Raw genomic sequence first — 16,654 nt, 5'->3', positions numbered from 1 at the left:
TTCCTTAGCGTTTCACTTATTCGTTAACTTAACTAAGACTTAGGCAGAGCTCTAATTAATATCTAGGTATTAAGTATTAATCTCCGCATGCGCATTTAAATAGTCTATTAGATTCTCATTTAGAGAGACACTAAGGTTTATACCTAAAGCTCCCGAAACCCGTAGAACCTATATTATATTAGCTATTTAGTTTAAGTATTATATAAGAGGTAGTTAATATTTACTAAGGTAAGTCACTATAATAGTGATTATTTGTTAGTAAGCTAATTTGATAAAATCTATAACGCGGATATTTACCTTTAATTAACCTCCGTACCTTCTACCTTATAGTATCGCACCGTAAACTTTATTATTGTTATTTTATCTACTGTCTATTAGCATACTATTATCTATAATGTCTTCCTTTATACCTCTAAATATGTCCGATAGCTATTTAGTTAAGGAACTTAATACGCGCGACGTTGATAATGAAATAATTAAGGACGCTTTTAAGGACGCTCTTTCTTTCACTAATTCTTTAGAATCTCTATCTAGAGAGTAAGCTTTCTAATACTAAATTATGCCTACAGCTAATATAATTTTAGGAAATACGTACTAAAGCACTCTTTATTGGATCTAGTAGAGCACCATAATAAGGTTATTGCGAAATCCGCTAGAAATCCGCTTACCTCTTTACTGCCTACCTCTTTGCTGCCTACTTCTTTACCGCTTACCTCTTCGCTGCCTACTTTTAAGCCGCTTGTTTCTTCGTTGCCTACTACTTTTAAGAAGTTTAATCCTTATCGTGCTTCTACTTCTCTTAAGAGGCAGGCTAATAGAATTGCTGCGTAAAATGTTTAGTATAAGATAGCCTTTAAATTGTATATGTTAACTATACTCTTTTAGTATCTTATCTACTAATTTACCTCTTATAGTAACCTAATAGAAATGTTAGAGATTTTAGATAACGATGAAGAGAATAACCTTAATAACGCTGACTCTCCTAAAAGCCCTCCTCTATCCTTTTATAATCTCCGCAGCTCTTACAAACTTCGCAGTACATAGATGGCCTAAGCTATAACGTTGGATATTAACATAAACGAGCGCCTTCTTATTTAAGTGCCGTTAGCAAATAAATAGTACACCCTAAAAGCTAGTGCTTGGGAGAATATAAAGGAAGCTCGCTAGCGGATATATACCCACGTTTAGAATATTAAGGGTAGCTCTGGTATACTGCGCGATCCGCTATACGCTTTATACGTTAAGTAAGACTATAAATATCGCGTTTATAAGCAGAACTCTAGGTCATATTTTAGAGGTGCGTACTTAAGATATTACTTAAGTAGTAGGTTGTGCGAAAAGGTATATACCAATAGTATACTATTATTCTATCAGCTAACACGCATATAGGATAGTTTGCTAAGACTAGAGCCGGTTACACCTTAGTGTAAAAAATATACGTAATTAGCTTCTACTAGTAGTCTAGCTAGAACGCCTACTAAGAAGGTATAATATCCGCATCTTAACAATACGGATATTGCTAATATTCGCATAGCTTTATACCCGCACCATCCCCCCTCTAGAGACCTCCTCTTCCCCTAAAACTCTTACTTATAGTGATATGCGCAGCCATAGGGGCACCTGTTCCGCCGCCGCTCCTCCTACTCTTTTACTAATTCCTAGCACGCCTAGTGCTACTTCTAGTACTACTGCCGCTCTTACTAGCACGGAAAATATCGGGGTATATTCGGCAATTGCTGTTTCCGCACGCGTTAATATAGTTCATAAGTAGGTAACTAAGATAGCAAAAGATGTTTAGGCTATAGATCGCCGGTTAAGTAAGCTTAAAGATTCTCTAAGTAAGATAAAGGATAAGCTTACGTTTATAAGGCGTAGTATTATAGCACTTATACGCAACGCCGGGTTACTTAATATAGAATTTAAGTAAATACCGGTTGGCTGTTGCTGCGGGTTAACTGTTATTATAGGTTTAGAGTAATAAAATAGTAGCTCTTACCTCTCTGCTACTACGTATATACTTAGGAATTAAGTCTCTACCTTATATTTAATAGATATAATTAATATTATAATATCCGTATAAGCTAAGATAAAGATATCCGTATAAGCTAAGATAAAGATATCCATATAAGGTAAGATAAAGATATTTATATATCCGCACTGTTAATAATTACTAAGGTAAGTTATTATAGTAGCAGTTATTTATTAGTAAGCTAATTTAATAAAATCGGTAGCGTAGATATTTACCTTTAATTAACCTCCGCACCTCTTCTTCTACCAACCTTTTACCTCACAGCACCACACCGCAAACTTTATCATTGTTATTTCATCTACTATCCCTTAGCGTTCTACTATCTGCGATGCCTTTATTTATACCTATAAACGATGTCGATGCGAACAACAGCAGCTAGGTAGTTAAGGAACTTAATATGCGCGAAGTGAACGAGGATGCTGTTGAGCACGCCATAGCTGCTCTTATTAAGCCTTTAGACTCTGTTCCTAAAGAGTAAGCTTTCTAATACTAAATTGTGCCTATAGCTAATGTAATTTTAGAAAATATATACCGAAGCGCTCTTTATAGGATTTAGTAGACGACAAAAATATAGATAGAGCGAAGTCCGCTGAAAATCCGCGCACCTTTTCGCTGCCTGCCTTTCCGTTACCTGCATCTTTGCCATAGACTACTTTGCTATTAGTTTCTTTGCTATCCACTTCTCTACTACCGCTACCTAATACTTTTAAAAGGAGGCTTAATAAGGCTCGTTTATCTTCTTTTCTTAAAAAGTAGGCTAAAAAGGCTACTGATACGAATCTAAAGGCCAAAATAGCTATTAAATCGTATGTGTTAGTTATACTATTTTAATATCTTATCTACTAATTTACCTCTTATAGTAACCTAAACATTTATAAGGTTTCTTCAGATAGCGAATCTTTAAATAGCGGTAAAGATAAAGATCTTAATGACGCCGACTTTTACAATCTCCGCAGCCCTCGCAATCTCCGCAGCCCTTATAATCTCTATAGTACCATAAATATAAACGAGCGCCTTTCTATCCAAGTACCGTTAGTAAATAAATAGTACACTCTAAAAGCTAGTATTTAGGAGAATATAAAGAAAAGCCGCCAGCGGATATTAACACATGTCTAGAATATTAAGGGTAGCTTTAGTAAGCTGCGCAACCCGCTATGTGCTCTATATAAGAAGTATAGCCATAAATGTCGCGTTTACAAGAAGGACTCTAGGCCTTATTTTAGGGGTGCGTGCTTAAGATATTATATAGGTAGTAGGTTGTGCGGAAAGATACGTACTAATAGTATACTATTATTCTGTTAGCTAACACGCGTATAGGAAAGTTTACTAGATCTAGAGCCGGTTATACCTTAGCGCAAAAAACGTGCGAAGTTAGCTTCTGCCAATAGTCCAGCCAAAACGCCTACTAAGAAGGTATAATATCCGCGTGTTAATAATACGGATATTGCTAATATCCGTATAGCTTTATTCTCGCACCATCCCCGCCTACACTACTACGCCTCCCCCTACCAAGACCTCCCCTCCTATTAAGACTCCCACTTATAGTAGTATACGCGGCCATAAAGGCACCCGCTTTGCCGCTGCTCCTTTAACTCTTTTACTAATTACTAGCACGCCAGGTACTGCCGTTACTACTACTACTTTTGCTAGCACGGAATCTGTTAGGGTGTATTTAGCAATCGCTATTTCTATGCGTGTTAATATAGTTCGTGAACGGGTAACTAATATAGCGAAAGATGTTTGAGCTATAGATCGCCAGTTTAGTGAGTTTAAAGATTCTCTAAGTAAGATAAAGGATAAGCTTGCGTTCCTAAGGCGTAGTATTATTGCGCTTATACGTAATGCTAGGCTACTAGATATCAAATATAGGTAGATATAAGTTAGCTATTACTGCGGGCTGGCTATTATTGCTAGTTTATAATAATAAAATAGTAGCTTATACCTTTTTGCTACTACATACATAGGAATTAAGTCTCTGCCTTATATTTAATAGATATACTTAATTAATATTATAATATCCGTATAAGCTAAGATAACGATATCCGTATAAGCTAATATAAAGATATCCGCATAAGCTAAGATATAGATATTTATATATCTACACTACAAAACAGCCTACTGCTATATTATATACTACGCACTAAGAAGATTATACGCCGGCTAGAGTTAATATTAATAAAAAGAACTCGATTAATATATTAAGACAGAAACGTACTAAAAGCCTAAGTATTTAAAAGTCCTCTAGCATATTATCCGTAGCCTTATCGAATCCGTCCTTATAAGGGTTATATAGTAAACCGCTAATATAAGATATCCGCATATTAAAATCAGTAATGCTACCCTATAAGAGCCGCTCTAATCTAAGTTAAAGAATAGCAGGTGCCTTAAACCTAACGTCCCGTATACACTAACGCATAATGAAAGTATATCCGCAATTAAAATAATATATTACTGTTACTCTTAGCATTTATTAAGTAACTTATATACTAACTATTATATATATTAGCAGAGGTATAGGTGTAATATTAGGACAACAAACTATGTAAATATATTTAGTAGCTTCCCCTAGTACCTTTATATTCTCATCGGCATCACTAAAGCTGCATATAAGGGAATTAAATGGTAAACCAGCTATAGTTAATAGAAAGGCGTTAAATGTATTTACGCCATCCTTTATAAGTTTCTTATATCCGCGCTATAGAAGTAAAGGAGCCTCAAAATCCGCCGAGTGCCGCGTATATCGCACGATTAAATCCTTCCTAATCTAATCTGCAAGATAGCGGATATCTAGCGCTGGAGACTTAGTTATATGTTCGCTGTTTATACGTTTACCAAATATATACTTAAAAATATCGCGGAGCGCGCTAGTGTAACTTATTATAAGAACACTCTATTTAAATAGCTCGTCTATACTAAACGTCAAATTCCCACACGTCCAGAGCAACTCCTTAAGTTAAAGATTCAGCAGTTTATTAAGGCGATCTGTCTTAAAGAAGCTATCTAGCCGCCCTTAAAGGTTAACTAAACTATTGGTAAGGATAGCCCGTTAAAGCACTAAATTATAAGCGCTTGTTCTAACTAGTTGCTATAGAATCAGCATATTATATGCATAGTTCTTTAACGAGCTTCTAGTAAAGTATAAGTAAAGGCGGGGGATTATACACTTTAGTAGTCCGATATCCGCATGCTTAATGGCGTATTTTAAAAGCTTATAAGTATTAATAACCTACAGAAACCAGATATAATTGAAGAACTCCATATTATAGTTATTAGCAGCGGAGCTTAATGTACCCGCAGAGGATGACGTTACTACTAGCTAATATGCGTTGGCAGGTAGCTCTAAGTGCTAATTTACATCGCGGTATACATCTCTTAAAAAAGCTACTATGCGGATATCCTTAATATGCTCCAGAAATTGCTGCGGAGATAGGTTTCGTATATATCGCTTAGCCTTACCATCTACCTTAATGTTGCACTTATTACGGATATAGAGTAGAAATAACGTAATAATACGAGCGTTAAAGCTTTAGAGGATTAGCTCTTCCATATAATAAAACAGGACCTTTTCCCTAAGAATATTACGCCGTCCTAGGTGGTTTATATAGGCGTAAAGCACTAAAAACTGCTGCGCGGCTTCCTTACCCCTATAGAATGTACGCATAATTATATATAGGAAGTTTAATCGCATATGCTATAGCCCTAAAATAGGCAACACCTACTTATAGCTATTATACGCACCTTCCGCCTTAACCTGCCCCTCTTTATATAATTAGATAAGCTTTGCGGTTTTCTAATCTCTATATACTAGGAAAAGCCAGTTATTAAAAGCGGTTTTATAATTATACTGCAGTTATTCCAGGAAGATATTCTCTATTACGCGATAGTTACCGTTAATAGAAGCCTCGCTATTTAGAATAGGTCCTAGAGTTATATACTTTATCCTTTTATAAGGGAGAATATTAACTGCTAGTATACGCGGATATTTAATATCCGCGTTAGAGTTAAATATGCTATTAACTACAGTAAAATACGCGTATTAAATGGCGTCCGTAATAAAACTTATAGATATCCGCTTCTAAAGGTTATTAAACCTATTCCTAGCTGTATTAATAACCTTATCTAGCTTAAGTTAACGGGTGTTATTCAGCATTAACTGCTTAAGGCCCCCTTTAGGCATGTAGACTCCGCGTAAAATCTTTCCTATAGTATACGAATTAAACTTACTAATCTTGCTAATAACCTAATATTAAGTCTTTTAGTAATAGTTAAAGTTATTATAGATAATATAGACATTATTATAAATAGACAAAGACTTAATTAGTTTTTTAAGGGTTATTAGCGTTAGAAGGGCTATTAGAATTAATAGGACCTTCCTTAGAACGTTTAGCTAGCCTAAGCTTTTTAGCGTTAAGAGTTTTGTAACTATTAATTAGACTAAGGCTATATAGGAAAGANAGTATANNGCGCTTTATACNAAGCGCCTAAAGATATAGACTAAGTAGACGGGNGAAACNATTTNTNNAGTTNTAGGTAAACCCTAGGAGGAATATAGAGGCAACTATAACTATACATCCGCCATGCGGATCCTGACTGCGTTCCTCTCTATTTAGTGCAGATATCCCCTTAATAAGCTAGAACAGTAGTGGACCGTGCTACTAAATAAACTGGGCCGCATTCTTAAGGTTAATATCCTAAAACTCTATATCTAGAGTCTATATGTTAAAGGGGCCGCGTTATAATTATAGTTGGCGGAGTTCTTTCCGGATATAGCGGGTAGTATAGGTTACCAGTGTTGTATGAATTTTAGCCCTATTAATAAGCTCTTCTTATATTTCCTTTTCCTCTAGTAAAGCAATAAGTAGGTCCCCTACTTTCTTCTTCTTCCTATTGCCTCTATGCCCGTTTTTGCTTTCTAAGTACTTAAAGATTAGCCTGCGAAAAGACCAGCCCTATTAATGTAGAAGGTCCTTTATAATGTTAACCTTCTCTTCCTTTAATGTCTTTGTCCGACTAGTAGATGGAATATCCGCTGGAATATCCGCTGGAATATCCGCTGGAATATCCGCTAGCTGTGCAGAGGGCTGGCGGCGTGGATGTAAGCGTTTAGCGTTGGTGTTTACTGCACGGCTTGGCGGTGTAGAGGTAGAATTGGGGCCTCTACGGCGACGAATTCCTCTTAACGTTGCGCGTGTATAAGGAGCTGAAGATCTTATAACTTATAGAGTAGGCTTTTCTCTATAATTTAGTGTAATTTTTATATTAACAGGTATTGTGGGAGGGTAGATCAATTTCGTTAAAGTTAATAAGGTCTTCTTATATAAACCGTGTTTAGGTTTTCTACAAAGCTCGCTAAAGTGCCTCAGACCAAGAAAACGATTGCCGTCCTAAATCAGCTTAGCGGACGGTGCGGATATTCCTATATCCGCACAATCGATTTCTTAGTCTGAGCTCGCTGAGGTAAGGGAATTTGGTGTCTGGCAGGCTGACTATGGCTCGCGCTAACCGGTTTAAGAGGCAGAGAGCTAGCGGGGTAAAAGGCTGCAAGTGTGGCTGCGGACGAGAGTATACGTCGTTAAGAAATATAGGAAATGCTGCTTTTCTGGCAAGAATTCGCGAAGGCTCTTAGCCCACTGAGCTGCGAATTAGTGCCTCAGAGAGACTGAGATAAGCCTAACGTAAAATGAAGCAATCAGAAGCCACCATGAGAGCTCAGCCTGGGCGTCCCAGCACCAGAACACCCCGCAAGGCTGGGCCAGCATATATCGGGGCTATTTCCCACTCATCTTCTGTGTCACTTGAGCTCTTACACGTGACATATCTAGTCCCACGGTTGCTTCAATATGGCAGAGGCGATAGCGGCTTTGGGGGTGGTTTCGGGTACTACCTCACTCGCGACTATCCTAGCCAACATGGCATCAAATCTTTGGAATGCTGCAGAAGCGATCAAGATAATTAACGAAGAGACAAAGTTCATCAAGTCGGAAGTTACAGATCTAGTTCCTGTGAGCTCTCAATCCCTCAACCACGACCTCGCTAAAATTTGGAAGGTCCTTAAAATGGTTGGAACGAGAACAATATGCGGGATGCCTTTCTAGATTCTGCAGAAGGTGAAACATGACCATTTCCCCTAGGATTCGAAGTGTCATTGCTTCCCCCCTACTACTGTTAACAATAGTTTAGCATCTGATAGGTGTGTTAATTGAGCGTGGAATTAGCGGTTTTAGCAGAAATCTTTTCGTGTATTAATGAGAGCGAGTCCAGTTGGCCTCGAAGCTTAAGTAGAGTCTCCAGTGAGGAAGTTAGAATCTAGGTCCCCAAATCATAATTTCTCGTTTTTCATAGTGCGAGGTAACCTATTACAATCACCGCATACATTACATCCATCAGATCAGCTCACAACTCACCCATCAACCGCATCACCCCCATAAACCGACCTCCGCCATATAGCCACTGCCCTCCCCCCGTCCCCAAAACCACCAACGCAGCCTCCAACCCCCCAATCCCGCTCTTCACCAGCTTACCCCCCTGCACACTCCNCCCCCCGCTCCCCCACAGCACCTTCTCAACCCCCATCCCCGCCGCACTGGCCGGCAGCGCGACCTCAGCGCTCGAAATCGCATTCCCGCCCTCCAGATTGACAACACAAACTAGCACTCGCCCACCAACCGTCCACGCCGCCGCATCCAGACCTCCGGCCTCAGCCCCGGCCCCAGTAACCCCCAAACTCACCCGCCAGCCCCCAAGCACGAACCGCACGACCTCCTCCCCTGCCACAACCCCCGCCAACCTTCCCATCACCCCCGCCACCTCCGCCGCCGTCGGATACACCCACGCGACCACGCCCGTGGCACCATGGTTCAACGCCAGCAGCACCATCGCGACCGCCTCATCTGGCGTCGGATAGCGAGCCCAGAAACTGCCCGCGTCGAAGAAGGCCTGGGGGACCGCCCACAGGCTCTTTGGACCCTTCCCCTTGGCCGCCGCGCCGCTGAGCCCCAGCCACTGCTGGAACGTCGCGAAGGCGTCGAGGCGGTCCGAGATGTCGGAGAGCGTGCCGGCGCAGTCGTCGCAGCCGCAGTCGCCGTAGGTGGCGTTGCAGGGGGTGTGGTAGACGGGGGAGAAGCTGGTGTTGACGGCGATCGGGTAGACGTCCGAGAGCAGGATGTCGGCGCCGGCGCTGTAGGATGCGAAGTGGAAGTTGGCGCAGTTGAGGCAGAGCGAGGTGGGGTGGTAGGGGTCGAGCTGCTTGAGGTGCGCGTAGGTGGTCTCGGGTGCGGAGAGCGGGTCGCCTTGCCCGTCCGGCTCGTCGCCGGTGTAGTAGAGGAGGAGCGAGGGGTGGGCGAGGAGCGGCGCGATTTGCGTGGTTACGGAGGCGAGGTTTTGGTAGGTCCAGCGCATGTCGTACATGACGAATAGGCCGAGCGAGTCAGTTTTGTTGAGGAAGAGCTGGAAGAGGGTGGCGTTAAAGGGGGGATCGCCGCCGCCAGGGATGGGGTGGATGATATTGTAGCCGGATGCTTTGAAGGTGTCGAGGCTGGAGGTGGAGTTGGGGTTGAGCAATACGGAGGTGATCCAGTCCCAGCTGGTGTAGAAGGAGAAGGGGAAGATTGGTTTCCAGGAGATGGAAGCCTCCGAAGGATTTATGGCGACTTGAAGCCCGCCATAGAACTGGTCAATCCGGACAGCGCTACCGGAATTTTCAGGCTTAGGTAGGACGGTGAGAAGAGTGAAAGTTTGAAAAGTTTGAATACCATCTAGAGAAGCACCAGATATCTGGATGTTATAGGGATTCTGCCTGGGCGTAAACGACGATAGAGAAATAGAAAACTCATTTCCAGTTGAATTTATGGGAATATTAGTCCATGGGACGAGTACTTCACCCGTAATTGGGTTCATGATCTCAATCTGTAGGGTTGTGAAAGGCGTTGGGGTGCTAGGGCCCGGGTTAAACGTCGAATTGGAGAACTTTTGGCCTTGGATGTATGAGATTGGAGCGTCGACGATAAAAGAGCCATTCTGGTCGTTGAGGTAGAAGCTCATACGGGGATAGACTCGGAGATCCAACAATGGCGAAGATGATGTCGCATTAGGCGCGAATAGCCAACCGCCGGGATTGAAAGATGCGTTTCTGGATTGCTTAGGCCTTGTACCAGAATTGAATTAAACAAAGAGGTGAGGGAGTCAGCCTACGTTGCACGATATGCCTTTCCACACCAGATGTCCACGCCAGGCGGATTATTGAATGCGAAAGCTACGTCATGAGTCGCCAGAGTAAAAATAGCACTCAGCAATTTGTAGGGAGACTTCATACTTGCTAACAAAGACTCACACAGGATCTATTGGACAACGATGAGGCGAATCAGTCATTGCTGACCACTTGAGTAGGACAGACGCAGCTCTCGGATAGATACAAATGTGGGAGGTACAAATGTAGGGGGGAGAGGGGGGGTTGGCGAAAAGAATTGATCGGCTACCCGCACGGCCGGCATGATTGCGGTGTGATGGAAGCAAGATCCCAGTTGGTCATTACACTTCTAGCGCCTCAACGAACCCAGCAGGGTGCAGTGGCAGTCAACTTAACAACAATAAATAAATAAATAATAAACTAGAACGGCGCCTCTGTCCTTTGATTGAAATTCAAATCAACAAGAGAATATGACCGTTTTATGACTGTTATGGTGGACTTCAAAAAGAACCTTGCGAGTCACGACGGCACGCACCGGCCATGCTGCAAACGCCACCTGCCCATGATTGGCCACATTCAAAGCATTGTCATGGCATCCCCGTGATCTCGTGTGGACGTAGAAAAGACTGCCACAGCGCGTCTCTTCATGGACATATTCTTCCTTTTCTCCATCTTCAAACAACTTGCAGATGGTCAGCATGGCAAAGCAAGTCAAAGTCACCGAATATCAGACGCGTGTCTACGCCCTGCTTCGGCAGATTCCTGAGGGGAAAGTCACAACCTACGCCGCCATGTCAAAAGCTCTGAATTCATCGCCCCGCGCTGTGGGTGGAGCGTTACGAAACAATCCCTTCGCGCCTGAAGTGCCGTGTCATCGATGCATTGCCAGTACTGGGGTAAGTGGAGCTGCATTGGTGTCGCTTAAGTAGAGAGCAGGGCTAACAATAACGTTTAGTTCATTGGCGGCTTCCAGGGTGACTGGCAGAAGGCCCCGAGCGGGCAAAACGTCGAGAAGAAGCTCAAGCTGCTTTCGGAAGAGGGTGTCAAGTTCGATGCGAAAGGCATGTTGATCGACAAGTCGAGGTGGTGGGATAACTTTACGATGTGATCACCAAGCGGTGCACTTTCAAGAAGCTTTTGCCCACTTAAGGATCGCAGCCCTTGCCCCTCGCTTCATGGGATATAGTTAAGCGCGATCAAGGTTCTTATGCGACGGCTTTAACTTTATTCCATTGTATAGTTATTTATTTGAATGACATAGTATATTACGATATTACTGCAGCGCCAAGTGGAGAGCCTACTATCTAGCCCCGACATACGATCGCCTATATTTTGGTCTTCTTTACTGGCTCAATCATTCAAGTCAGAGATATAGTTATCATTCTGCCAGTAAGAAGCTTATAATACGATGCATAAAAGAAGATAGTGTCAATTAGACATAGATGCATTTTGCCTTGAACTGCCATTAATGTTAAACTCTCTCTAAACGATAAGGATACTGACTTTATATTCTCGCATTCCCACCGATTCAAAACCACGCGCGAAGAGGACATGAAGGGGTGATCTAGACGTAAGACACATTCCCTTAGCTACACACATCCTTTCATCAACGTGATAGCCTCCTCGTCCCGATCCCGACCTTTCCATGTGAACGCAAGACTGTTCATGCCGGTCAGTGCGGAAGGATGCTCCGCGCCCAGCTCTCTTATGGGTCTCCATCACTTGCACCTCCAGCTCTTCGGCCTCCTTCCACCGGCCTTGATTCCCGTACATCGATGCTAAGTTGGCCATACTTGTCAGCGTGTCCGGATGCTCTGCGTCAAGCAGCCTCTCACTCGTCTGGCCCGAAATGGTATGAAAGGCTCGAGGATCTCAGACCGTCTATTTGTGCGTAATGGGGAGGTCAATCTTGTGATGAGTTCGTGATTTGGTATTGGTCGCTGCGCAATCCTAGGTTGTGGCTTGTGTTCGCTATTGGAGGGTTTGCTGGAAGAGGTAGGCTCCTCGCAGAATCTAACTGCGAGTTAAGTTGAACAGGGGACGGATAAGCGGACTCCAGGACCCAAGGATATATGGAATTTGAGGCGGGAGAATGTGAAGGTTCCCAGATGGGCTGGTGGGCTTCGCTTGTGCTGCCCTCATGTTGGGCGTAACCTTCAAAGCGCATGCATGGATCCTCCCTAGAAATCCTACCTCCACCAAACACAACGGCGCCTTCCGCTCCTCTCATGTTGAAGGATAGGAAATCTCTTGAAGGGCGGCTTATTAATTGTTGGAGTCGATTGCACTTGTGATCAGCGCCGTTGAACTGACATGGCTCAAAAAGATTCGAGTGTGGGCGTCTACAGCAGTAATGACTACCAGTCGATAACCTTGGGGCCGTTGATTCTCCTGGAAGGTTCCTGCTAAGAGAGAGAAGCGTTGGTACACTTGCAATCAGATAACTCTTTTGCGGTGGAAGTGGTGTCCAATAGCCACAAATGTGTGTCCCATTCCTGGCCCGAATTGGGAAACCTGCCTTGGCGCAGAGCACAACAACGATGTCTGGATTTTGCGAGGCGATCGTCTCCCACCCTCCACTGGAACCTGAAATAGAGATTTTTCTTCGTTTGGCAACACGAATCTGAGAGGCAATATCATCAAAGTCCCAACCATACAAGGTAGATGATGGCAGGATTCGTGATAGTTGAAAGCCGTCCCTCTTTTTTAGTTGAACTTGGTCTTTCCGCTTTTGAAATGCGTTGAACATTGCGATGAATCGGTCACGTAGAAGAACCTCCCCTTGATTCCCGCTCCTCGGCAGAATGACTCTGTTGCCTTCCTTATCAAGGAGGTCGCTGACAGCCCTCCCTTTGCCGCGGTCAACTTCTGCTCGAGGCAGACGTGATAGCAAGGCTTGGCGGTGAGTGTCCTTTTGCCTCATGGCCCAAGCGAGAATCAGTTCGTAAATGAGGCTCAGCTCCGATACCAGCCAGCCACACTTCGTTTCGTTGTCGTAGAGGATGGACGCGCTCTCTCCGGCTTGTCGTATTTGGTCTATCAGGAGGTGATCCTCAGCGCGGAGCTCAGCCTCAGTTGCATTTGACCAAGCAAATTTAGCCTGGCCTTGCACGCCAAAAACTCCCATTCCACTTGATCCAATCGTTAATGGAAATTCTCGAACGATTACCGGCCGAAAGCTTTCTTCATCAGCGCTAGATTTCGTGATCACCCTGTGATTCGAGTCATTTGTTCCGAGATGAATCTCTGCATGCTCCCATAATCCTAGAAAATGCCTTTTGGAGCTGTCGCACAGCGATTCCAGGTCTACTCCTTTCAGTGCCGTTTGGCATATATTCTCGATCGTCTCCAACTCAATAGGTTCTGTTCGATCTTTCCGAGATTCAAAATGCCACTGCATCGACTCCTGCGTCTGGGACATCGGAATCAATGCAGTGGAGTGACCTTTTAGAACGACGCTTTCAAGGCAATCGACTGGATACCGAACCCGGCCTAGAGTTAGCATGAGCTCTAATGGAAGCTCAATACCTCTCTGATGTTCGCGATTCGGAATCGGAAATCCAATCGCAATGACAAAGCTTTGAAACATTTGATGCCAGCAGTGTTCTAATTCCGATTCTGCATTCTGTATCGGTTGAAGATCTGCAAGGCTAATGTGAATTGGTCTTAGAGGCGTTGCTCGAATAAAAACATTGGAGCACGAGATGCCTAGTCTGGGAGCTGATCTGAAGCAGGCGGAAAGCCAACATATCTGATGAGCAAACGTTATCAGCTCATCTTGAAATGCGCGAGCTGAAACTCTCCATATCATAGTGCCACCATTAGTCGATAACGCAGGGGCAATCGACGCGGTAAGCTGGCTCGACCTGATCTCTGGGGAAAGTCAGCGACGTATTAGCAATAACATTAGTCGCAGAGTATAAAATGAAGAAATATGAGTGCTATTTTTTCACAGCCTTCCGTGATCCGTGATGACATTAATTGGGTCGCCTGAACATTGAATACCGTGGGAAAGCTCTGAGACACTAGAGATTAGCTTACCCGCATGACCTTGATCTTTTCGGGCTTTCGTGAGAAGGTCTAAGGTATCGAATTCCGCCGATGGCCATGCAAAATTCATGTAATCTCTGACTGTAGCGGCAAATGCTTTAGTTGGCGTGCCGGTGACAGTTGGGACCAGGCCTAGGTCGCAATCTTGACTAAGTTCCTGCTGTAGAAAGTAGACAAGCTCCCGCGGTAAATCGAAGTGCAAGGCAGACTTTTGGTCGGAAACACAAACGGCGCGAATTGATTGTTCAATCGCCTTGAGTTTCTTATCTACGGGCTCTATCGCTTGCACCTCCAACTCTTCGAGGAGACCCTGAAGGTTCGCACGGAGGGTATCGTGGAGAGGAATTCGGCCGTCCTTGTCTACCGCCTTGACGTCTGCACCCTGAACGACGAGTCGACGAATAGTATCTTCTAAGCCTGCGTGAACGGCGTCGTGGAGAGCAGTCCGACCGTCCTTGTCAATCGCCTTAAAGTCGGCACCTTCATCGATGAGTAGAAGAAGAGTATTTACTGAGTCTGCTCGAGCGGCGTCATGGAGAGCAGTCCGACCGTCCTTGTTAACCGCCTTGACGTCGGCACCTCCACTAATGAGCTCACGAATAGTATCTTCTGAGCCTGCGCGAGCGGCATCATGGAGAGCAGTCCGACCGTCCTTGTCAACCGCCTTAACATCAGCACCTTTATCAATAAGTAGAAGAAGAGTATTTGTTGAGTCTGCTCGAGCGGCGTCATGGAGAGCAGTCCGACCGTCCTTGTCAACCGCCTTGACGTCGGCACCTCCACTGATAAGCTCACGAATAGTATCTTCTGAGCCTGCGCGAGCGGCGTCGTGGAGGGCAGTCCGACCGTCTTTATCAACCGCCTTAGCGTTGGCGCCTTTGCCAATGAGCCAAAAAGTACAAGCATTTGAGCCTGCGCGAGCTGCGTCGTGGAGAGCAGTCCGACCGTCCTTGTCAACCGCCTTGACGTCGGCACCTCCTCTAGCAATGAGCCAATAAATACAATTTTCTAAGCCTGCGCGAGCGGCGTCGTGGAGAGCAGTCCGACCGTCCTTATCGACCGCCTTAACGTCGGCACCTCTATCAATGAGCCAAAAAGTATAATTTTCTGAGCCCGCTCGAGCGGCGTCGTGGAGAGCAGTCCGACTGTCCTTATCGACCGCCTTAACGTCGGCACCTTTATAGATAAGTATAGGAACAATATTTATTGAGTCTGCTCGAGCGGCGTCATGGAGAGCAGTCCGACCGTCCTTATCAACCGCCTTAACGTTAGCACCGCTACTAATAAGTTGACAAATAGTATCTTCTGAGCCTGCGCGAGCGGCGTCATGGAGAGCAGTCCGACCGTCCTTGTCAACCGCCTTAACGTTAGCACCTTTATTAATAAGTAGAAGAAGAGTATTTGCTAAGTCTGCTCGAGCGGCGTCATGGAGAGCAGTCCGACCGTCCTTGTCAACCGCCTCAACGTCTACACCTTGAGCGATAAGCCAACGAATAGTATCTTCTGAGCCTGCACGAGCGGCGTTGTGGAGAGCAGTCCGACCGTCTTTATCAACCGCCTTAATGTTAGCACCTTTATTAATATCTACTAAGCCTGCCCGAGCGGCGTTGTAGAGAGGGGTCCGACCGTCCTTGTCCACCGCCTTAGCACTCTCGAGGGGCGTTGTTGCAGACAGGATTTGGATTTGGCCGCTACCGTGTAAGACTGCTTTATTCTTCGAGAGAGGAGCTTCAGGGCGGGTTCCTAGGGGGGGTGGGTTAGGCTTAGGCCCGGGCCTAGGCCCGGGCCTAGGCTTGCGCGCCTTCCAGGCCTCCTCCGGCGAGAAGTCTTCCGATTTATCCATTTAATCCGCCATATGTCTATAATGTAGGGCGTAGGCGCTTTAAGTAAGAACGGGATCGTAAGGCTAGGATTATGTACTGTGGTCAAGGGTAAGTTTTGGGCCAAGCCGCTAAATACGCTAAAGTGCTCTGTTATTTATTAACGCGAGTTGCCCGCACAAGCGAGTTGCCTACTTTTTGCATATACTATACATTTTATAAGGACACTAATAGCTATATACCCCCTAAATGATACGCGTACACCCCCCAATTAATACGTATATACCCCCTACCCAAACAAGCTTAGATCCTTCTACTTCAAGTTAGAATATTACGTGTGTTTAACTTATATGCATCCATATTACAAAAATTAAAACTTTTAAAATGCAACTTCTGTAATTGTATCACCAGAATTAAGTCTTAATTTTAACTATAGTATATCTTATAGAGTTCAAATTAAAGCTGGAATGCGCCGAAGGACCCCTTAACAAAGCTCTCCTAAAAGGGTAAGGCCCCACGACCTCTATAAGCCTATTAAATACTACCGCCAATACCTTATAAGTCATCTGC

General features: G+C 44.3%; 3 protein-coding genes across 3 annotated transcripts; 1 reads left to right on the top strand and 2 right to left on the bottom strand.

Moving 5' to 3' along the window:
* Positions 1 to 8,243: 8,243 nt before the first annotated feature.
* On the bottom strand, positions 8,244 to 10,488 carry K441DRAFT_670305 (uncharacterized protein). The gene is made up of 2 exons (XM_067650266.1): positions 10,220 to 10,488; positions 8,244 to 10,157 (listed from the first exon to the last, which is right to left on the bottom strand). The coding sequence occupies exon 2, from the start codon at positions 10,067 to 10,069 to the stop codon at positions 8,423 to 8,425; it is 1,647 nt and encodes a 548-aa protein (XP_067497188.1). The 5' UTR covers positions 10,070 to 10,157; positions 10,220 to 10,488; the 3' UTR covers positions 8,244 to 8,422.
* A 374-nt stretch (positions 10,489 to 10,862) lies between these two features.
* K441DRAFT_701064 (DNA binding methylated-DNA--cysteine S-methyltransferase) lies at positions 10,863 to 11,536 on the top strand. Its single transcript, XM_067653299.1, has 2 exons — positions 10,863 to 11,110; positions 11,170 to 11,536. The coding sequence occupies exons 1-2, from the start codon at positions 10,904 to 10,906 to the stop codon at positions 11,320 to 11,322; spliced, it is 360 nt and encodes a 119-aa protein (XP_067497187.1). The 5' UTR covers positions 10,863 to 10,903; the 3' UTR covers positions 11,323 to 11,536.
* A 3,290-nt stretch (positions 11,537 to 14,826) lies between these two features.
* On the bottom strand, positions 14,827 to 15,114 carry K441DRAFT_521787 (ankyrin; the record flags this gene model as incomplete). The annotated part of the gene is made up of 1 exon (XM_067642147.1): positions 14,827 to 15,114. A coding segment is annotated over one exon (288 nt), but the record flags the coding sequence as incomplete, so codon positions are not given.
* Between the last annotated feature and the right edge of the window lie 1,540 nt (positions 15,115 to 16,654).

The sequence above is a fragment of the Cenococcum geophilum genome, assembly GCF_001692895.1.
Source record: "Cenococcum geophilum 1.58 unplaced genomic scaffold K441scaffold_81, whole genome shotgun sequence".
Lineage (NCBI taxonomy): Eukaryota > Fungi > Ascomycota > Dothideomycetes > Gloniales > Gloniaceae > Cenococcum > Cenococcum geophilum.
This window is presented reverse-complemented; position numbering and strand designations above follow the sequence as displayed.